Source organism: Canis lupus, chromosome 11 (genome assembly GCF_048164855.1).
Source record: "Canis lupus baileyi chromosome 11, mCanLup2.hap1, whole genome shotgun sequence".
NCBI classification, from domain to species: domain Eukaryota; kingdom Metazoa; phylum Chordata; class Mammalia; order Carnivora; family Canidae; genus Canis; species Canis lupus.
Window position 1 is genome coordinate 45814024 of NC_132848.1, and position 23968 is coordinate 45837991.

The 23968-nt window shown below is 41.4% G+C and overlaps 1 protein-coding gene and 1 long non-coding RNA gene across 5 annotated transcripts in view; one reads left to right on the plus strand and one right to left on the minus strand.

Moving 5' to 3' along the window:
• Window positions 1–8167, minus strand: part of LOC140643102 (uncharacterized) — a 44610-nt gene extending 36443 nt beyond the window's left edge. The window contains exon 1 of the long non-coding RNA XR_012039501.1: window positions 7095–8167. This is a non-coding gene — a long non-coding RNA (uncharacterized lncRNA). The remainder of the gene's footprint in view (window positions 1–7094) is intronic.
• The window catches only part of AFF3 (ALF transcription elongation factor 3), a 521667-nt gene extending 509114 nt beyond the window's left edge, over window positions 1–12553 (plus strand). For all 4 annotated transcript variants that reach the window (XM_072844520.1, XM_072844518.1, XM_072844517.1 and 1 more), the window contains 5 exons: window positions 1189–1260; window positions 2882–2975; window positions 5706–5755; window positions 5905–6128; window positions 8820–12553. In XM_072844520.1, the coding sequence (XP_072700621.1) occupies window positions 1189–1260; window positions 2882–2975; window positions 5706–5755; window positions 5905–6128; window positions 8820–8941 (562 nt within the window). In that variant the 3' untranslated portion in view covers window positions 8942–12553. The remainder of the gene's footprint in view (window positions 1–1188; window positions 1261–2881; window positions 2976–5705; window positions 5756–5904; window positions 6129–8819) is intronic.
• The last annotated feature ends 11415 nt before the right edge of the window (window positions 12554–23968 follow it).

The window sequence follows — 23968 nt, forward strand, 5'->3', positions numbered from 1 at the left end:
CTACAAATCTGCATGCTGTGGAGCTAGTATAATAACAGTATCATTTTTTTTAGCAACTTACAATGACCTTGACCAATACTCTCCATACAACAATGCTATATGATCAGCAATATTAGTCTTATTTTATCGGTAAAGAAATTGAGGCTGAACTTGGATTTGAACCCAGGACTTTCTGATCATTTAACCTCTGTCTGAGCTCTCTCCCAGAGCCTACAAGTAACTTGGTATATTACTGAGAGAATGGAATGACCATAGTCCCCTTGGTTTAGAGAAATAAGTGGGATTAAGTAAAGTTCATAAGAGCCACTAGTTATGCGCCTAGGACATTTACACAGCCATCAAAGTAAGAGTTCCTGAACGGTGAAAAGGGTAAAATCCAAGCATTCATCTGAATACAGGAAGTGAATATTTTTCTGGAAATTAGTTTAGAAGGATTGAACTTCACTCCATCTTGTTAGTCATTCAGCCATAAGTCCAAATTAGAAAAATGGATGTGTCACCATACACCTAGATAATGCTTGAACTGGTATCACTCTCAACGATCTGTAGCATTTGAACTTGGAGCAGTAAGTACCTAGAGGGCCATAAAAGTCATTTTGTTCTAGCTGTCATAGTAATATAATGCTTAGGGGAAATGGGGCAGCATCAGCTTAGCTTTTAAGAAAGAATTAACAGGGGGGCATCTGGGTGGCTCAGTTGATTGTGCATCCCAAGTCTTGATTTCAGCTCAGGTCATGATCTCAGGGTTGTGATATCAAGCCTCACATTAGGCTCCATGCTCAGTGTGGAGTCGGCTTGAGATTCTCCCTCTCCACATCCCCCCTCTCGAAAGAAAGAAAGAAAGAAAGAAAGAAAGAAAGAAAGAAAGAAAGGAAGGAAGGAAGGAAGGAAGGAAGGAAGGAAAGAAAGAAAGAAAGAAAGAAAGAAAGAAAGAAAGAAAGAAAGAAAGAAAGAAAGAAAGAAAGAAAGAAAGAAAGAGAAAGAAAGAAAGAAAGAGAAAGAAAGAAAGAAAGAAAGAAAGAAAGAAAGAAAGAAAAAGAAAGAAAGCCAAAAAAAAAAAAAAAAGAATAGCAAGTGCTATGAAAAACTAAGTACTAAGCAAAGAAAACTTCGATCACTGAAGATGTTCTATTGTTAATAAGAAAGCTTTTTTAAAAGATTTCTTTGGTTTTCCTTTTTTCCCCCTAGGTATGCTATGAGACTAAAAACTCATTCAGGCCCCAATGCCACACCAGAGGACAAACAACTGGCTGCATTATGGTGAGTGAATGATGAGAAAGCTTAAAATAGCTTCCTCAGCCTTGCTATATGTTCATTGGCAAACAAGGTACTGAAACGCATACATTTTTCTAGTGACTTCTGATGTGCAAAACCATATGCAGTTCTAATGGTGGCCAGAGAGAGCCCACACTATTTCATGCATGATGTGAATTCACAGTGATTGAGAATCAACAGGTCCATTACACAAGGATAGTAGTTTTTCTGTGTGTGTGTGCATGTGCGTGTGTGCATACATACATGTGTGCACCTGCATGCGTGCACAATTTTAAAATCAGGTAGGCCTGTGTTTTAATCATTTGAATGTGAGTTGTGCCAAATGTCATTTCTCTTGTGTTTAACACGTTAGACACGATCAAAATAATGCATTTGCCTCCTTATATGTGGGATTAGTATGACTGAATCAAGATGATGTGCAAAAGTTCTCAACATATCAAACTAAGGAACAGTTCATTACACTGTGATAATAGAAGTATTTCTTTTAAACTGTTCACCATCATGTAATAGATGTTTCCTATATCTGTAATGATTATAATGGTACAGATTATGTGAGTATAATAATCTTCCTCGTTACATCTCCTTGGGACACTTCACCCCATTCTCCCAAATGACAGGACACCTATCTATAGAAATCCAACATTTTCAGCTCTCTAGTGGTTCATCCCCTACTCTAGAACCTGATCTGCAAGTCAGAGAATCAAGTCTCAAAGGAAATAGCAGCAACATACACAAAAGAGAGGGTCCTCGGGTACTTTTACATCATCTGCAGTTTTATGTGCTCAAAAGAGACTATTAAGTTGTACTTGGCATGTTGACATTCCAGCATGTCAGCACCAGATCTGAGTTATTAGCAAATAATTATGACTGAAGAGCATCAATGCAAAGAGAGTATGTCTCAGGAAGTACTTTCTGTACTTTTCAAACTGAAAATTCCGTATTAGGATTAACAAATTAATGATGATTAATACTTAATATTATGTAAGATAGAATACTGATATATTATAAATAATATAAAACAATAAAATAGCTACTCTCAGCACTGAGTTCCTCTTGTTTATAAGATGTTCATATCTGTTTCTTTATTTGAACTACTCAGAGTCCAGTAGTTTAAAAGTGAAGAAAGAAAAAAAAAAAGTGAAGAGAAAACAAACAGGTGGAGGAGCTATTCTTTCAGCAAAGCCAACACTGCAGAAGTCTGGGGCGCCAGTGAGGAATCAGAGTAAAGAAGGTGGCTCTGCCTGGAGACTCCCCGTCTCCGTGAAAGCTGTGAGCTAGTTCTCCCTCACTCCTCCCATGGAGAGAGACTGTCCTCTAGTGGTGGAAGAAGAAAATGGCCTCCCTTGGCCCCAAGAAAGAAGTGCTAAAGCCACCATCTAGTGGTACATACACTTGTGGGGTAACTCCTTGAACTTTAGAATTAGATCTTTTGAACACATGGCAAGTCAGATACTCAACAGACATAAACATAAGCATAACAATGTTTCATATACGTAATCCTGATATAAATATGGAGTGCCTTAGAACAAAAAGAGTTTTGTGTAAGTTTTGTTGGCAGAGGACACACTTACACTCCCCGGGGCCCATTTCTCTCTTTCTGCCACAGTTACCGCTGCCTGGCTCTCCTGTACTGGCGGATGTTTCGACTCAAAAGGGACCATGCTGTGAAGTATTCAAAAGCACTTATTGACTATTTCAAGGTATTGTCTGGTTAATGGGTGACATTGCTGCTTGTATCCAGTGGTCAAGGACATTTTCTCGGAGCCTGGCAGATTCGATGGCTTTGGGAGGAATACAGGAACCCTCTGATGTCAGTAGTAACCCCCTTTATGGTAATCTCGTGGTGTTCAAGGCTCAGAGAATGGCCTTGAGAGCCTGCCTGATTCGTCCTCCTGCCTTGTGTCTTCATATGTCCATGGCTTCAAGAGAAAAAAGATCCAATTACCCACTCGAGTGTCCTCGAGAATTTCCTTTCTTTAAAGCTAACAAATTCCTCATGTTCGCTTAGAGCTTCTTCCTCTCAGAAGTAACAACTTAGGACTTCCGGGTAGTCAGTAGCTAATTTAGTTTTTAATAAGGATGTTGTTTGAAGTGATAAGAAATGGCTCGTTGGAACTCAGAGGCACTAGGACAACAGTAGTGGGTAAAGATAAGGGTAGAATTGGAAACCAGGCTCTTCTCCCTATCTCAGGAAGTGAAATCATTTTCACTGGGAGAATGAGAAAAAAGAAAGCCTTCCCTGCTGTACTTGTGAAGCAGACATGAAGTTATAATGCATTTGAGATTTCTAGGCCTCTTTGCTGTCCATTTGTCTATAGAAACAAGAAATTATACCATTTTCACCTCTACCAACCCTTTGTCAGATACACACCATCATTTTAGATCCTTTAACCCCCAACCTCCATACCTTAGAGATCATTTCTGATGACCAGGCTGTGTTGGAGGTTCCGGGGGCTCTGTGCGACCTCCTTCCTGGTCATGCATATGGAATAACATGTTCTAAGGCAAGGAGATGACTGTTTTTAACATATTGACCATTCTGTGTCATAATGACAAGAACAGACACTAAGCCTATTCCTTTACTTTGGAAGACCAAGGTCAAGAGAAGTAGTTTCTAAAACGTCAGAATCTAAGAGCTAATGCTGAAGAGCATTATTACAGTACAAAAAAAATTAAAAAGCTTGAATAAAAAGGACTCTGAACTCTGTAAGCCATGGAGGTTATAACAGAATTTTTAAGGCATACAAGAAGTTCTTAGCGTGTATGTGTGCCATCCATGAATATGTACCATGAATAGACAGAGAACACAAACATCAGTTTCCCCTCCAGGGATCACTGGTTGTTACCCTTAATTAAAAGCTATTTAAGGGGATGCCTGGGTGGCTCAGGGGTTGAGCATCTGCCTTTGGCCCAGGGCGTGATCCTGGAGTCCCGGGATTAAGTCCCACATCAGGCTTCCTGCAGGAAGCCTGTTTCTCCCTCTGCCTATGTCTCTGCCTCTCAATCTGTGTCTCTCGTGAATAAATAAATAAAATCTTTATTTAAAAAAACCATTTAAGAAAAGCTATTTAAATGGTACTTAAAGTTTAGAGATTATGGGGGCGTCTGGGTGGCTCAGTTGAGTGTCCAAATCTTGATTTGGGCTCAAGGTCATGATCTCAGGGTCATGGAATTGGGGCCCACCTCAGACTCGCACTGAGCATGGAGTCGGCTTAGGATTCTCTCCCTCCCTTCTCCCTCTCCTGCTCCCTCTCCTCTCGATCTCTAAGTTAATTAATTAAATCTTTAAAAAAAAAAAAGTTCAGGGATTATGAAACCTTCAGGTAACAATGAGAATTTGTCCACAAAGAATGTGTTTTATCAATATAGAGCTACTTTTGGGAAAAAAAAAAAAAAAGACCTGCTCCCCATGTGTGTTTTCACAGTCACAGGGCTTCCTGGTAGTAGAAGAGGCCTGAAGGCAATTGAGAATTGCCACCTGCTAGGCCATTTCTTACCATTTTGGTAACACCTCCACTAAAAACTAAAAACCATTCACCACTTCATAAAGTCCTTTTTAACCAAAAGAAACACCTTGTGTCTGGGGAACCAGGCTCAGGCTGTTTTCTTGTCTCTGGACGGGCAAATTCACATCAGTATCATAAAGACTATTAATAATTTAAAAATACCCTAAACTTATGTGCAAGAACACATGATCAGGCTTTCAGAGTAGAAATCTGTCTGTACATCTAGCAACTTTCCTTGCCATAGGCAAAACTTCTTTTCAATGCCTGATGCAAACAACTGGCTCATGTATTATATAGCATCCTAAATCAAAATATTCAGATAAACCGGTTTTTGAATGCTCCAGTAAGGACATATATTTTAATCTGTTCTTTTAGAAAAGTTCAACAGCAATTTCTTTTAAGAGAAATTTTTAAGCCTTGTAAGTCAAAACAATAGGATTTGGTGTCTCATGTCTTTTCAGGCATTAAATGTATATCAGTGGTTTCTGCAGATATGCCCTATATTTAAATATAAGATGGTCTCAGTAAGTGTAGTGGGGGGGACTCCCACTCTTTTTTCCTTTTCAAGAAAACTAAGCTAGTTGAAAAAATTTAGGCTGGTTCAGGATTCAACAGACTCTCAGGATTATGATTTAATTTGGTACATAGAATTCAGTGGATGAAAACCCAGGCTGTGGGGCGAGTTGTCCATTTTAGCCCACCGTGGAACCCAACAGGCCATGCAACTGCCCCCCGCCCCCAGCTTCCAGAAAAGAGACCAGTCGCCTAGTGATTTCAGCTTCCCAGATCCAGTTTCTGTGAGTCTTCACTTTATCTGCAGTCTCTGCCATTACTTCTCCCAACGGTCACCTGAGAACATGTAACTGTCAGCTGTTTAAACTCAGACAGATGGTAGTCACTGACAACGTTTTTATTTTCCTGCAGAATTCATCTAAAGCTGCCCAAGCCCCATCTCCATGGGGAGCCAGTGGAAAGTAAGTTCATTTCTCCAAAGGAAAGGTGATAAATGAGACACTGCATGATGCTGGGCCATGTGCTGCTTTGCTTACCCTGGGGGCCTGTTCTACCTCCCCTGGTACCAACCTCCCCACTCTTGTTTTTTTCCTACTCTCTCCCCTAACAGGAGCACTGGAACCCCATCCCCTATGTCTCCCAACCCCTCCCCAACCAGCTCCGTGGGATCTCAGGGGAGCCTCTCCAACGCCAGCGCCCTGTCCCCTTCAACCATCGTCAGCATCCCACAGCGCATCCACCAGATGGCAGCCAATCACGTCAGCATCACCAACAGCATTCTCCACAGCTATGACTACTGGGAGATGGCAGACAACCTGGCCAAGGAAAACAGAGGTGTGTGTGCCTCTAGGGGGTGTGTGCAGGGTTCTACCACAGCTCAGGGAGCCGGCCTGACCCTGGGCATCCCCGAGCAAGTTTTCATCATTTACCAAAGAAGACATAGTAGGAATTGTCACCTACTGTGAGAAAATTTTCCTGACCTCTCCCCCTCACTCAGGGCCTCCTGTGCCTTGACTGACCTTAATCTTGACTGTGGGAGATTAGAGATGGAGGTAGATATGGAAATAGATATAATACAGATACATAGGGGATGCCTGGGTGGCTCGGTGGTTGAGCATCTGCCTTTGGCTCAAGGCATGAGCCTGGATCCAGGGATCGAGTCCCACATCGGGCTCCCAGTGAGGAGCCTGCTTCTCCCTCTCCCTGTGTCTCTGCCTCTCTCTCTCTCTCTCTCTCTCTCTCTGTGTGTGTGTGTGTGTGTGTGTGTGTGTCTCATGAATAAATAAAATCTTTACAAAAAAATACAGATACATGAAGATGATGTCAATACAGAAATAGATATATACATGTACGCTTTTCCCTTGAGACAGTGAGCTCCTTGAAGGTAGGGGTCACGTTCTATTCAGCTTGCTGTTCCCAAAACCTACAGGGCCTAAAACACAGCTGGGGAGCAGAAACATTGAATGAATGAATTGATTGATTAATTAATGAGGATGAATGTCCCTAGCTATGTAAGTGGTAGCTACTTCTGACTGAAAATAGAGTGTCTTCTAGGTAGCAGTAAGCTCTCTTTCTCTTTAAATAAGAGAAGATAAGGTTTGTTTAAATAAGGTTTAAATAAGGTTTGTTTTCACAGATTATAAGACAGACACATGTCTACTGTGGCTAAATTTGTAATACATGGAAAACTACGGAGAAAAACATTTTTTAATTATCAGTAATCTTATCACCAAGAAGTAATTACCATTAACATTTTACCGAAGTTTCTTCTAGTCTTCTCCAAATATGCAAGATTCTTACCAAAATAAAATTGCAATCCATATGCAGTCTTATATCCTGTCTGCTTCCATTTAACATTGTATCAGGCATTTTCCCATGTCATGAACTTGTTCAGAAACATCTTTTATGATGGTTCTAGAAGACTGTCATAATAGTGCTTATGCAGTCATAAAGTATCATGATTTCTCAAAACCATTCCCTTCTTGTTGGACATGTCACTTCAAATTCTTTTCTATTATTGCAAATAATGTTATGATAAATATCTTCATATAAGTCATTGTCCATATTCTAATTATTTTCATAGGAGGGAGAATTTGGGGGTCAAAGGTATAGATTCTTTTAAGGTATGTATTGTTACGTATCTTGACATATATCATTAACTTTCTCCCAAAAGACTATGCCAATTTACTACTCTCCCTCTAATATCAGTGAGAATGCAAATCTGAGCTCACTTTCAAGCCTTTAAATGTGAATTTTGTTCCCATGATAGCATAAGCTTCTGAGGACAAGAACAGAATGTCCACAGTGAGATGAGGGATTAATGGTATAGATAAGCAGATGGGGCCTGCATACATGAAATTGATAATTAAACCAGACAGCACATAACATGCATCCCAGAGGTGGTGCATGAAAATCTAATGAGAATGCCAGGGAGGTCAATGCCAGGGGATTGAGGCCACCAGGAGAGGCTTGAGAGAGGAACTGGCATGGGACAGGGATTTGAAAAGCAAATTTGAAAAGCAAAAAGATTTGCATGGTAAAGACGGAGTAGGGTAGGCATCACAGGTGGACAAAACAGAAGGGACAGGACATATAAAAATTGACGTGGCCAGTTTGGGAGACCCTGAGCAGACCACACTCCAGATGGCACTGCCAGCTGGCTGCTGGATATCTCGTACCCAGGGGCTCAATGCTGCATGTCCAGTGCAAAGTCGGCATTGTTTTCTGGACCTGCTCCTCCTCCCCTCTTCTGCTCCTAGATTCCTGCCTTGGCTATCCTCCCGGCCACCTGGGAGTCTTCTCTGACCTCTCCCTTGCCTTCTCCAGCAGGATCAGCATGTACACGAGCACCTCTGAAAAACTTCTCCCAGAGACTTACTTTCAAGGAGTGTTATTCAGTGATCCAGTTATGACAGCATAAGAGCCATATGAATTTGTCTCTATCAGCCACTATACTGTGATCTCTAGAGAGCAGAGCCTATACATTATTCTCCTTGGTATACTCCCCAACCTCTACCTCCCCGCACCCAGCACAGTGCCCTGGCACATGATCAATATTTAATGAAAGAATGTCCCAGAACTAGAAGGTGACCTCGGTAGGATTTTTCAGAACCCGTCCCTGATTTGCCCCCAGGGACCTGGAGCCTCCTCCCTTGCTCTCACTCCAGGGGTTCAGCACTTGCTACAGTTGAGTACAGTTAGGGCAACAGAGCCACAACCCACACCCAGGGTAGGAAGCATTAATGTACAAGGACAATGCAGTCTGAGGAAGTAAATGTTCTTTGCTTTTTGGCTCAGTAAATGTTATCCATTTAAATGAGAAATGGCCAATAGAATTATTTGGATATAGGATGAGTTCTCCACTTGGGAGTTCTGTTCAGTTGAATGCTAAAGTTGCACAATGGACTAGAGAATGCTTGATGTATATAAAGGCAATGAATGGGATATTTTTCTTAAGTCACTCAGGTCTCTCAGGGTGGCACGCTTAGCATGCGCATCACTCAAACGACTCTCTCTGTCCCCTAGAATTCTTCAATGACCTGGATTTGCTCATGGGGCCTGTCACCCTGCACAGCAGCATGGAGCACCTGGTCCAGTACTCCCAGCAGGGTCTGCACTGGCTGCGGAACAGCACCCACCTGTCATAGGGACCTTGGCCGTGAGCCGGACTGTGCTCTCATCTCCGTGGATGGCTCGATGTTTCTGGACACTGCGCCACTGAAGTTCCCAGCCACAGCATTTCTCAAACCGCGGTGAATATTTCCTCAGCATCGAACAATGGTCTTTTCCCAGGGCATGTGTGTTTGTACGTGTGGGTGTAAAAGAAGTTGCCTGTATGTGTGTAAGATATATGGCTCTTTAGAACCATAGGCATTTTCTTTGTCTAGTTTCCATAAACCCAAGCTAGACAAAGTGATCAGAGGTTTCTGCTTAAGAGAATATACACTTACACACACACACACGCACACAAAATCACACACACACACACTTTCTATTTCAAAGCTAAACCATGACTTCTTAGAACATTCAACCAAAATCTCATGGGTTAGTTAACCAGGTGCAATACAGCACACCAAAAGCTTGACTGCCAGTTAAGATGACCCTTAGTTCTTATATTATTGATTACTTTCAGTATTAATATACTATTCCCCAATTAATTTTTGATTGTGTGTATTAATGGGTAATTGAATAATGAAAAGAAGTCAGTTATTTTTGTGCTGGACGTTTACTAGATTGCATGTTACCAAATACCTTGCCTTTTGTCTAATACCCACCTCTCCCATCCAACTTTATACTCAACTAAACGCGTCATAAGCAAACGGATCAAATCCCACAGGCCTTCCCTGCCCTTCCCCCCAAAGAATATGAAAATGGCACTGGAATTTGGTAAAAAGTCAGTGTCTTTGAAAGCTAACTGACATTAAAAGACAGCTGTGCTCAGAGCACAGTCAAGAACTGCAACCTTCTGCACGTGCAACAACCAGCCCACCCAGCACATGTGTTGTTTCTTCCTGCCACTGTGACACGGTGGCCATAGAGCCACATGGCATTTGTCAGCCAATATTTTTCAAGTCTTTTTCTCTCCACGATAGCTTTCTTACAAATTTTCTTGGCCAAATTAGGACATTACCTAGAATGTCTCTTCACTAGGAGTCTGTATCTGCTGCTTATCAAGCTAAGAACTATTTGCTAACACAAGACTGTCCAATCCTCTCACTCTTCGTGCAGAACGTAGGCCTTTGTTGCATTTCGATCTGGGGGATACATTTCAGGCTTTGGTTAGCGAGCTGCTTACTGCGCAGGGTAAGTTATCTTTGCAAGGACCGCAAATCTGTTTGGGGTAGCAACAACCAGAACATCATGCCTACATCCCCAGTACCTGGTATGTTTACATCTTGCCCTTGATTCTGCTTTCTTTTTTTTTTTTTAATGAAGTTTACATTTTAGTTTTTTGACATCTTGTTTACAGTTTTTGTCTGAAACTTACTTCTTTTTATAGTCTCTTATCGTGCCCTAGATTTAGTCTTCTTGTTAAATAAACTCAGTTATAAAAATACTGGTAAAAAGCAAAATTCTTAGGAAGGAAGATATGCCTTGCCATATCCTTAAAAACAAAAACAATGTCCTTGAAGCCTCTCATTCAACAGAATTGCACCAGAATGGTCTGAGAAAGATAGGTGATGCGGGATGTGGAACACTCTGTTTTCCAAGGTGACAGTGGCACAAAACATTTATAATGGATAGTGATATGCTTTCCCTGATGCTCTTACTGGTTTGGTTGTAATGTTACCATTTGGTCACCTGACCTGTAGGTGGGAAATAAGATTGCTGTACTTCTAAGCACTGATTCAAAATGATTGAACAACTTCAGTGACTTGAGATGAGTTTAAAATGAAGGGTTCAAAGGGAAATGAAGCCACTGAAAGATTTGTGAAATTTGCATTTGGCTTTGGCCTTGGACCATCTGGAAATATTACCAGTATTTCTACTTTCCATTTATCCAGCTGCGGTGCTCCTCACATCCCTTTCACTAGTCATTGGCAGAGTTCGTGATCCCACAGTATGTTAGAAATTTGAGCATAATTTAGGAAATTTTGGATTTTTTTTTTTTTTTTTGAGGACTGAGGCTTATTCTACTTCCTCTTGTTGAATTCTGATGAAATGTTGAAACTCTCACATAAAGGGATGATGAACCTGAGAGTCCATTGTGCATCCCTGGGTCACTTTCTGGCCCTGCCCATCCTTAAAGTCACAGGTCTTGTGGGAGCTACATGGGTAAGCACCCACAAAACCCCATGTAAACACACAGGTGGCCCCTGGCTGATTATGCCCCAGCATTTTTATTAGCACTTAGGAGGCTCATGTTTCACAACAAAACTTGGAACTGGTCATTTTGGGGATGGTCAGAGCATGCAGGTCCTCTCCCTGTCTTTGATCTCATCATAGACCATGTGAGGGCAGCAGTTTTTGTTCACTTTGGCATAGATGATTTTGGTAAGGAACCATCTTCTGATTGTTGTCCGTGAAAGTCATTCATAACTTGTTCCTTTTATTTAGCTTTGTTCAAAGTAGAAATACCTTTCTTGTGTTTTTGGATTGTAAAAGTAATACATGCTCATTGTAAAGATTCAAACAATACAGCAAATGTATAAAGTAGAAAGTAGTAAGTCCCATACCCCCGAAGACAACCACTGCTCACAGTTTCATGTATATTCTTCTAAAGATTCTCCCATTTAAACATATAATGTCTATGATCATTTTTTTTCTATTTGAAGACTTATTATTTCCTCAGAAGTTAAACACTGAGTTCAACTGACCTTATCCTTCCATGACCTGAGTGGATGCCTTCCTTTATCACAATGTTAGAGTTATCTTTGAAAGAAAGTAACCCCAATATATTCCTGATCAAAATTTGGGATTTGTTACTACTCTCTACACAGATCAGACTTATGTGCAGGATTGTGCCTGGAAAGAGAGGTTTGGTTAAAACAGATATTTCTGGAAACTTTCAAATTGCAAATGGAAACTTGGACCCACTATCTAAAGAAGAATGTACTGGAAAAATAATCTGAAGAGTTGACAAATTGTGTACTAGATCGAACACCCAGAATGGAATGCAATGAGATTTTCTGCACTAAAACTTACCCTAGTATGTAAAACAATGATGTGTGTATTATATAACAGTGATGTGTACATTTCTGACATCTCATACATAATATACACAGTTTGTATAAAAATGCATACATTTAAAAATATATATGTACAATACAGCTAACATAAAACTGTAGTATGCCTGAAGGATATTACTAGTGCCTAATATTGAGTATAAGTCACTGCGTGTTCGCATCACCTTGGAAGTGCAGTAATTGTTACAAAATTAATCAGTGCAGCCAACATTATTTATGAATCACATCTTTGAAACTGTGCAGTAGTATATACATATATATTTTTAAATAACATTTTTCACAGTTTTCCAGAGTTACTGTTGAAATCTGTATCACCAAAAAAAAAAAAAAGCAAGATTTTTTTAATGATGTAGACACTCTTCAGACCCAGTAATCTGTGTGTGATTTCCTGTTTGTAGATACCCAAGAGACTTTAGCAGTCACCAGCCTTAATGCATGTACAGGATATTATTGTGACTTAATTTATCTGCAGTTTTTAATCCATGTGAAATTGGAATTTATAAACTGACTTGGATTAAATATGTCTGCCTTTCTAAGGTTGCAAATGTTACATTAAATGATTTATGTTGTAAATGAGAGAAACCGAGTTGTATGTAAAAAAAAAAAAAAAAATGTCCGCCAATTGCTGTGAATATTTTTACAAGGAAACTTCCGAATCAAAATACGTAAATACGTTCAAATAAGTATTCTGGTCCCCAGTCCAATAATCTCTTCAGAAGCAACGTTGTCATTTCACAAATTTTTTAAATGTAGCTCCCATGGATTATCGTTACTAGATCTGCTATTTTCCACCGGCAAGACAGAAGCATGTTTTTCTTCATTATAACTACAGTTTACTATCTGTCTTTCCCATTTCCCAGCACACATATACACGTACACACGTGCAGAATAACACACCCCAGTGGCCCAGAAAATGCTAACTAGGAAGCTTGAAGGAGTTCATATTGATGACTGCATTGATGCCTGTCCAACCAGTAGTCCCGGGACACTGGGACACTTTTTTACTCAACATTCCTTAATGACACAAGTTAATTCCTTAAGTTCTATGTGTCAGGTTTTTTCAACTCAGACCAACGTGTTGGAACAATGCTTGCAATATTTGGTTGAGTAATATTTGGTTGAGAATTTTGATGAACTAACGAAGATGGAAAGGTTAGAACAGCAGCTTGCCATATATATCCCCCTGTGTGGGAGAGTTTTTTGTTAACCTTATTTTTCCTCTTCTCTCACAACTTTTTCAGTCCATTCCATCCCAAAGAAGCAGAAACAGCAACAGAAACAGAACGATCATTCTAGCGCATACCCTTAGATTCAAATTGCCTTGTCATGCAGCAGGACCCTAGCTCCAGGCCACCACAGAGACCGTCTCATCCCACAGATGTCCAGGACGGGGGACAGGCTTTGCTTGCTCCAGGGACCTTGATACTCATTTCAGAAGTGGTTTGGGCTAAGAAACACTCAACAGTCTTTCAAGAACTGTCTTTGTCTTATATGGTTTGCCTGCTACTGAAATCTGTTCTAATCAGAATTATTTTTTTAAGAAGTAACACATTTTCAATGAAACATGGATCAACAGGAGTCTTGAAAGACACTTTTTTAATGAAAGAAAGAAAATTTAACAACATAAACTGCATCTCCAACAATTTTCCAAGCACAGTTTTCAATAATACAGCTTCCTAACAAACAGCACAAGAAATGTTCAGAGTTGAGATTTGTGTTCTTTTTGTCCAAACTGAATTATTCTATAGATGTCATCAGAGGGGTCAATTTGTTTGCATGAGGCATGAGGAAAATCACAAAACTCTATTCTCAAACTAATTACATCTGACCACAGTTTTGGTTTTTATGATTTAATTGGCATTCTGAGGCACCAGGGGTTAATTTTGGGCTGGCTCCAAGGGCACTTAGATTCACAGCTCTTACGGTAATGGGGATCAGGGGATTAAATCCCTATGCGCGTTACTTGGAAAATCCACCTCTTAGAGGCAGTTTTAAACACACTGATCTGAGGGATGAATTCAAAGTACTAATTGCAAGTCGGCACAAGGATCAGCCTTTGTCTCTAAGCATCAGGAAGAAACGATGGGGCCTGGAGAGCTGAATCAAGGATTTGTTTACTATTCATTTCTGACATAGAAAAAGCTTATCAGAAAATATTTATATCCAAAGATGATGTAAAATAAAAGAGTACTAGTGTTTAGGATTTTCAAACAATGCTGATTGGTGATAAAAACAATTACAATATTCTGCTTTCTATCATGTTCTTCAGCCCTTCTTCAGTTTTCCGTAAAACAAAACTGACTTTTTCCCCAGTGTTTATCATCTCTTGATTTCTAGATCTCCACATGAACAAAGAGAAAATACTTAATGCTGAAAAATACATACTCTACATGACTGAACAGCGTTGTACCCACATTAGCCAAAGATATATGACTTCTTAAAGAACATTCTTTGAGTCTCCTGTGTTACCTTCATCCTACAAAATGAGAGATCACAAAGCTTCAAGTATGGCCAGGTAGTTGAGATGTCAAAAATTCTAAGCATATAACATACTAATCTTTAGTGATAGACACTTTTATAGCATTGTCAGCCATCCGTGGGGCCTGTGTGGTGAAATAATATAAACTCTTTTCTTTGAGTAATCTGCATTCTGATTATTAATCCCCTGAAGTTCTAGGATTACCAGCTCACCCCAAAATATCCCTCTCCGTGAGCTGGGTTGATTTTTTGTTGTTGTTGTTCCTTTGGGGTATTTTTCCCTTCTAAGTTCTATAAGTCAGGTTTAGTATCTTGACTTTTTAGGAGAACAGTTATTGGAGACAGTGGGAGCTTTGAGGAAACAAGGATTAAATAAGAGAACTCATCGATGTTGGGATGAGAAGTCAGGAAAATAACTGGAGTGCCCAAACGTCTCCCTCCTTCGCCTGCTGTGCCTGATCCTTGAATAAAGCTCCTCTGCATCCTTCAGTCTCCTGTATGCGAAATGTAACTCAGAATACCCATGACCTCAGGTAGTGTGAGGATCAACAGATTTGGGCAAGCATTTCGAGATCCCAATTGTCACACTTGGCAGGAGTAACCCATGATTGTCAGAACAGAGGCAGCAGAAATATACCGTATCTACACACACCAGTACACAAAAGTGTGATACGGGGCACGCTACTCTGTCCCAACCCTGCCAGGTTTTTAGAGGACTAAGAGGATGACAGTGGGTAGCCAGAGCCCCCTTTCTCCATAAGATTCTTCACCCTTTATTGTTACCACTTTGAGTCCTCCTGCCTGTAGGCAGAGCTCTAAGACCAATGAGGGGGTGAGGGAGTCTGTCCTCGCCAAGAGCAGCAAGGCTGCCAAGTACCCCAGTTGGTAGTACAGTCCCACCCTCCTCTTTCTCATCGAGTCCTGACCTTAAGAAATCAGGGGTGTCCAGATGGAAAGGGGAAGAAGGAACATTGGGTCCAAGCTTCCAGTATGTGCCATCTTCCATGAGAAAATAATGTGCCTATTGAACACCATGTTTCAAATATCTTCATAGAGCCAGAGAACATAGCACAGTCTCATTTTCTGTCTTGGTTTTTGTTTGAGTACCAGGAGGCTGAGTTCCAAGATATGGATCATGTGCCTTCGATGGTATTTTTGTTTGTTTGTTTTTGTTTGTTTGGGGCCAGGAGGTGGACAGCTGCTCTGAAAGGTTTGTCCCTGAGAAAGGAGATCTGTCATAAGGGACATGGGTATGTCATGAACTTCAGGAAAGAGGAGACCTCTCTTGAGAGAATAGATAGATGTTTTCTCTTGTGGGTTAGGTTGCCTCAACATGATCACTTAATTGCAGGCTGCACCTTAATCAGTGTACCAGGAGAGAGAAAAATCAACATAAGAACTTGGTGATTTTTGTGATGCCCACCTAGACACTTTATGTTCTAGCCCTAAACATCGAAACAAAAACTGGAAATCTGACCAATCTGAATGTTTCATACAACCGAGACCAAGGCCTTCAGTGTTGGATTGAAATTTTTTAGCTTTTATCTAAAATTTGTATTATTTAGACACAGGGCTTCCTTGTGTCCCTAAATCAGTGCTTGATGCAATCAAAATAATCGTGAAATACTCATCCTACAGGGCCCTTTCTTTTCACACATCCTGGAAAATCCCTAGCCTTTTTCCAATACAAAAGAGCAGTGGCTGAAAATCTTGCAAGATCCATCCTCATTTAGGCCCAAATTGATACTAACACCCTATCCCCGGAGCACCACACCTTATCCAGTGTGAATTCTGAGTTTTTAGATAAAAAAAAAAAATTCTAGAATGGCAATATGACTTTTATTGGCATGAGGAGGTGTCGCTACACTAGCTAGACACTTGGATGTTACATTTTCTTGGCCAAGGTATAATGGAACACACACTCCTACTACATCATAATAAATAGCTGCCTACCCTATGTATGGTTCTGTGGAATCAAGTTGAAAGTCACTCCCATGTAAGTTTGCCTCAATTGGAGCAGGAATTTAAAAATTCCACCATTTTATAGTGTATCATCTAGGATGTTTATTCATGGAGCTGGCAACTCTAATTCAATATTCCTGCGTAGCATGTCACATGAAACACCATTTCAAGTTCTGCATCTCGGTCTCGGGAAAGCTGTCAGCAACTTAGGAACCTGCTTATGTCCCACAAGACTCTCCCACTGATCTATTTTGAGCAGCCACAAAACCAAATTAGAGGACTGTCATCTCCTCTTCCAGGAACTGGTCTGACAATTGTTTCCGGGATTGAAGAGGATGCTAAGCAGGACAGTTCTGTACAGTAATTTATGCTGTATACATGTACCCATTGTAGCATTGATTAAAGTGCTGTATTTATAAGGTCAAATACCATTTTCATTTGTGTCTAGTCATTCAATATTAAAATAGCTTAAGTTCATTTTTGTTACATGATATTTCTTTGGGATTTCTTGTTAGGGCATTTGAAATATGGTTATGGAGAAAGTCCAGAATCTGTGTCACTATTTTAATCCAAGTAGTTGTAATGGTCTATTAAGCATCAACATTATGAACACTATTACTGATGAAACCATGTGCTCTTGTCTGTGTCTTTAAGTGTGTGATAAAAATCTTAACCCAAGCAATTAATAAAGACCGGTGGCTTTAGTAAGGTTCACTTCCTCAGGCTTTTCTTCTCAAAATTCATTAACACTTTTTCCAAGGAAATTCAGTGCATCCTTATAAAGTCTTCCCAGATCTCTTACTCCTATAGAGGGGTCTCATCTCCCAGGCTGCTTCTAAGATGTCTGCATGCATGAAACCTAAAGTACTTCACTTTGGTGTTGGTTCATGTCTGCATAAGGAAGGGCAAATAACTAAATCCTCTCTCTCTCTCTCTCTCTCTCTCTCTCTCATAAGGAAAAGTTTCTCCCGCATAGCAGTATTTATCATATTGCAAATAAAACTCCACATTCAAGCCATGAACAATTCAATAATGAATTGTTTTGGCAAGGTGTTAGGAGTAGAGTGTACATCTAATATTAAGGAGTTGTCTAGGGAGATCTTATGTTTTGTCTGAGTTTAAACTTATGTGTACAAAGATGATGGAATCATTGACCATTATTTTACTGTTTGAAGATTTTGCTGTGTCTATAAGTCACATAAAACTCATGCAGAACAGTTTCTGGAATGGAGAAACATCTTACTATACTGTAACAGAATGAGCCTTAAGGATTTGTAAGAATAAGCACTTTTATATTTGAAGGTAAATATTAATGCATCAGTGAAGTTACTTTTTTAATGTCTTAATAAACCTTGAAATCAACATCTCTCTGTCTCAGAAACATCCTACTGTCTCTTTCTAGAACTTCTGAGTAAAATGTGCTTTCCCATGTGTTACAGGATTTTGTTTTAAATGCAATCAACTAGGGATCCCTGGGTGGCGCAGCGGTTTGGCGCCTGCCTTTGGCCCAGGGCGCGATCCTGGAGACCCGGGATCGAATCCCACGTCGGGCTCCTGGTGCGTGGAGCCTGCTTCTCCCTCTGCCTGTGTCTCTGCCTCTCTCTCTCTCTCTCTCTCTGTGTGTGTGTGTGTGCTATCATAAATAAATTAAAAAAAGAAAAAATAAATAAATAAATGCAATCAACTAGTCACAAACTTATCTTTTCCTCTATAAAAATATGAACCTACCTGAACTACTAAACTGGACAGTGCGTTTTACAAAAAGGAACACCACTCTGAGAATGCTCTTGGTAGGAAATGTTAAGTGTCACTTTAGAGTGAAAAAACAATCTACAAGAGAGCCTGGAATATTCTTGCTAAGCAAGGTTTTGATTTTTGTTTCTTTGATTTATTATATGTCAGGCTTTGTTTACTATAAAGCAATGCCCAAGTGGAGGCTGTTACATTGTGACATAGTTCGAACACAGCTGAGGAACAAAAATGTTCCATGCTGAGACCCACTCCTGCCATTTGTAGTTCATTTCTTTTTCCGTTTCTTTTATAAAATTTATCCACAATCAAACAAGTAATATGAGAATATGGCCTTGCTTAAAAAAAAAAAAAAAAAAAGAATGTGGGGGCACCTGGGTGGCTCAGTTGGTTAAGTGTCTGCCTTCAGGTCACGTCATGATCTCAGAGTCCTGGGATCGAGCCCGTGTGGAGCTCCCTGCTTGGCGGGAGTCTGCCTCTCCCTCTCCCTCTGCTCCTCCCCACCCTCCTGCCCGCCTGTGTGTGTGTGTGTGTGTGTGTGTGTGTGTGTGAGAGAGAGAGAGAGAGAGAGAGAGAGAGAACGTGCACTCTCTCTCAAATAAATAAAATATTTAAAAAATTAAAACTAAAAAATAAATTTTAAAAGTTTGTGGTACAAATAGGCAAGGATTGCTCAACAGTAGTTCACCCTTTTAAAACGTAGAGTGTGTTGTTTTTAGTATGCTCACAAGGCTGTGCAAACACCACCTTTATCTAATCACAGAACATTTTCACTACCCCAGAAAGAAACCCCATACTCAGTAGTCACTCCCCATATCCGCTTCCCCCAGCCCCTGGCTATCTCTATGCATTTGCCCATTCTGGACATTGTATATAAATGAAATCATCCAACAGGTGGCCTTTTTGGGGGGGGCTTCTTTCACTTAGCATAATGTTTTCAAGGTCCATCCTTATTATAGCAAGTGTCAGCACTTTATTCCTTTTTATGGCTCAACAAGATTCCATTGTATGGACATAACCACATCTTATTCACCAGTCAATAGGTGTTGGCTTGTTCTCACTTTTTGGCTATTATGAATAATGATACTGTAAATATTCATAGCACAAGTTTTATGTATGTTTCCAGTTCTCTTGGGTATATACCTTGGAGAATTGCTGGGTCATGGGGTAATTCCATGTTTCATTTTTTGAGGGGAGCCTGGGGAGGGGTGCTGATGAGTGCAGGATTTCTTTTTTGGGTAATTAAAATGTTCTGGAACTAGATAGAAGTTATGGTTGCACAACATTGTGAATATACTGAAATCCACGGAATTATACACTTTAAAAGGATGAATTTTGTGGTATGTGAATTACATCTCCATTTCAAAAGTAGTCATATTTATTTAGACTTAGCATGAAGGCTTCCCAGTTGTTTTGTTGCTTCTTGTATCCTACTTCTTGAGTTAATTCTCCTTTCAGATCAGATCTGAGTTGTAACATTTTGCATCTTTGCACATCTGAGAGTATCTCACTTTGTGCCCTCACCCTTGTGTCCTGATTTCGCCTATTATGGAATTCTAATTCCAAAGGATTTTCCTTGCAAGGTTGAAGATACTGTTCCAGTTTCTTCTTGCATCTCATGTTATCTTTGTAGTAACAGAGTCCCTCCTCTCCCCATCTCCCTTCTCCCAGGACTCATTTAGGGTAGTCCCTTTATCCTTGGTGTCTGAAATGTCACCATGACATTGCTTGGTAGGAGTATGTCTCCTTTCGTTGTGTCTGTCCTTGATTCCACTCATCCATCCATGAGTTCCACACCTGTCCTCTGGGTCCACACCTGTCCTCACTCTAGGACGGTGTCTCCCGTTACTGCCAGTGTACTCTGAACTCCGTGCCCTCTGTCCTTATCTTCAGATCTCTGCGATGCATGTTGGGAACTTCCAGGTTCCTCTGATTCTCGTTTTTAAATACTTTCTGTCCTCGTCCATTTTTGTGATTCTGAGAGAATTCCTTGGCTCAGCCTTTCAACATATTCTCTTGTCAGCTTCAGTGCTTCTGCCCACTTACTGAGAATTTCACTTCAATAGTCAATTTTTTCATTTCCAACATTTCTAAAGCATTCCTTTTTATGGGTGCAATATCATTTTATTTCTCTCTGAGGATTCTAATTATATATGTGCCATTTTCTTGTTCTGTCTGCTCTATTAACTCTGCTTCTTTGGATGTAAACTTTTCCATTCTTTGGGGTTGGTATCTCTCTTTTATGGCCTTTTCCAAATGTTTAGGGGTTATTGGCTGTGTGCTACACTTCACATCAGCCTTTCTGCCAATGTTCTTTCTTTTTGCTGCATCTAGTCTCCTGGACAAAGAGGGCAGCCTGTCCCTCCTGGTGTTTGCCATGGCCCCATTTGGCCTCCCCATCACAACATCTGAACCCACTGGTCCACGCTGAGGGGCTAACACCCCTGTTGCCTGCTTCTTGGCCTGAAGGTGGAGAGGAGACTGCTCCTAGATGGTATGCCGAGTGATACCCTCTCCCAAGAGGTACCCCCTCCAGGGTACCTCCCAATATTCTTGATCTCCAAGCTCAACAAATCCTGGATTGGCCCTGTATATTTTTAGTTCTGCACAACCTCAGGAATGTGCTTTTCTTCTTTTTGATGATCCTAGGCTTTTTCCATCCTTCAGAGGTGCCTCAAAGTTCCTGGGCCTTTGAAGACACCCCTTCTTGTATTTTAGTGCACTTGCAGATTTGTTGTTGCTGTTGTCACAGCAAAGAGATATAACTTCATAAAGTCAGGTCCTAATGTTTGCCAGTGGCAGGAGATTTGCCCTATAGCAATCAGTCTTGATGCAACTGAGGCTTCTTTATGGGATGATCTGCATGTTGCTGGTTTGCATCACTTCTTATTCCATCTAACTTGCATTCCAAGCTGGCCTTAGACTTCTAGACTCCACATTGCCAGGAGCCTCACTCGCAGGTATCCTGGCCCTTCTGGTGCAGTTGCTGCTCAGCCCTTTGAAAACCACTTTGCTGCTCATTCCTGCTGCTGCTGTACCATGCCTCCAGTATATCCAGTGGTGCCTCTGAGAAGTCTCTCCTTGCTGCCTGTTTCGTTGCCTCTGCCACACCCATGAGTCCAATATAAAGTGGATTTTTGGCATCCATCCCTGAATTAACCTTAAAAAATGCCCCCTAGAGGCAGAAAGTTCTTCTCCATCACAGGCCAGGTTGAGACCATTTCTCTTCTGGCCTTGAAAGCACCACATGCAGAAGCCAAGTCAGATGATTCCAAGTCCATTGCCGGTCAACACAGCACATCATGCCCTGAGTCTAAGCCAGGGACTGATCCCAAGAACAGCGGCAGAAATCAGTGATTAGTGCTGGGACAGAAGAGCTGGACCAACAATAAGGAAACTTGCCCGTGAGTTGCCTGAACACTGAGATGTGAGCCCTGACTTGGGATAGTTTAGAGTCCAGAGCCCAGGGTGGGTGGCTTGCAGGTGGAGGTTCTGTGGCCTCAGTGGTGGGGAGGGAAAGGCTCAGAGGTAGAGAGAAAATAAAGGGAGTCAATACTTTTCACGACACCAACTCTAACTTGCTGACCCAGAGAACGGTTCTACTTTCAGCCACTTAGCTGAAGACATTTCTAATGCGGGGTGTGGAGATCTCAGTTGGTGCTTGATGTCATGTCAAAGCAAGTAAGTAGGCAAAGTAAGTAGGGCATGATCCATGAAGCATCCAGGGTGTTGAGTATATAGATGGACACATGAGCCTTGCCACAGGACCACAGGACCTACCCCTTGGGGAGGTAGAGGCAGGTGACAGCCAGGTTGTTGGATTCTTGGAGCACTGGAAAGAACGTTCGACCTCCCTCAGAAAACTCTCAGAAGACTGCTTCCAGACTTCTCTTGTAAAAAGCCCACATTCCCATAAGGTGTCCCACAGGAAGTCCCTCCCACATCCATGGCATCTTATCACACTGTTGCCACTGATCAGCAGGAGGAGACCATGAGGAGGCAAAGGTGCCAGGAGGGGGTGGCCAGGAAGTTGGAAGCAGAGAAAGGGAGACAGGCCTAGCGGGGCAAGAAGGCCCATGGTCACATCCAACCACTGCTGTAGCACTGTTCCCAGCAGGACCTTTACCTGAGGTCGTTTGCCTCTGAAATGGGCCCTCGATCACAGAGACGGATGACTCTAGGAACATTCCTGACCTGTCCTCCCCGTGCATTAGATTCCAGTGCTGGAACCTAAGTGGAAACTCCCCAGTGGATGAGCATCGCTGCTTTCCTGGGAGAATTCAACATGTTTATCTTGAGCTTGAGGTTGTAATTATGATTTAGTGGAATGCCACTTTGGAATGTCTTTTTCTTATAAATTTCATGTAAATTAAGTTGCTGGTACATGTGGGAATGCGTGTGTCTCTATTCCTAAGGGGAGTTGGAAAATCCATTAGTTATCGTCTAGGAAGTGCTCTGCAGATAAAAAGCTCTCCAGAAATGTGAGGTATTATTATTGGGTGCCTTCAAGTTGTAAATCATCTTGAATGGGTTGTTTGGTTTTATTCTGTTTTGTTTGGGTATGAAAATGAAAGCTCCAAACCCTGAGTTCAGCAATGGCCAATACACATGCCAAAGAACATGTGCAAGATATGAATACAGGGTGTTCAGTGGTTTTGATTTATTCACTCTGAGGGTTTGCGAGACACTAAGAATTCCAGTGAAGCTAAGAATTCCCAGACTTTGAGAAATCCCATGAACTGGCCTGACCTCCAAAATCAATGTGGAAGGCTGTGGGGAGCGGGGCAGGTGGTCTGCAGAGGGTGTAGAGTCTGGCTTTCATTGTTGAATGATGAGTGGATAAACTCGTCGATAATTCCTACCCTCCAGATTCTCAATATCTAGAAAAATAGTGCATTTTTCTTACCATGATGAACAGTTCTAGGTTTCTTGATTCATTCAAAAAAGAAACAAAACTTTCCAACAGCCTGTATTTGCTCCAAACATTGAAAGGGGGAAATTTACATAAAGCAAACAAAGACACAAAGAATTGGAAATTGATATGTTCATAGCCAAAGGAAACCCTGATCAGTGCCTGTTAGGTCAAAAGCCATCTTCTCATCTGAACCTTGCAAATTTAAGTGGCCAGCCCTGGGGAACGGTCCTGTGCATTGTAGGATGGTTAATGGGATCCTTGACCTCTACCCACTAGATGTCAGTAGAGCTCCTCTCCAGATTGTGACAATGACAGTTGTCTCCAGACCTTGGCAAGTGTCTCCTGAGGGACAAAATCTCCCCATGTTGAGAGCCACTGCATTTGAAGAAATTCCAGCTGCTTTGATACATGAGACCCTCAGTAATCCAGCCTTTACCTCTCTTCTGTGAGCCCACTCACTTCTCATCCAGGGCTCCGGCCATGCTGAGCCTACACGAGGTTCTTGAACTAAGCCACACTCATGCCTCCATGCCTGCGTACACCTTCTTGCCACTTCCTAGACCACCATTCTCCTACTTCACTCACACAGGCATCGTCCAGCCCACTCATGCCCAAATCCAACCTCCCTTTGCTTTTTTCCCTCTCACCTTATGGGTGAAGGGCCCACCTTTGGGCTCCCAAAGCAGCTTGCTCAGCTCCCACCCACCCCTTCCTCACTACCTGATAATCACCTGCGTGCAGACTTTGATGGCACCACCTGGTGAGCTAGACTGTGAGGCTGGGGTGGGACTCTTACCTACAGTACCTACAGTAAGTGTCTAGCACATAGTAGATGCTGAATAAATGGGTGTGGGAAGGAGGGTGGGAGAGAGGTGAAGGCAAGC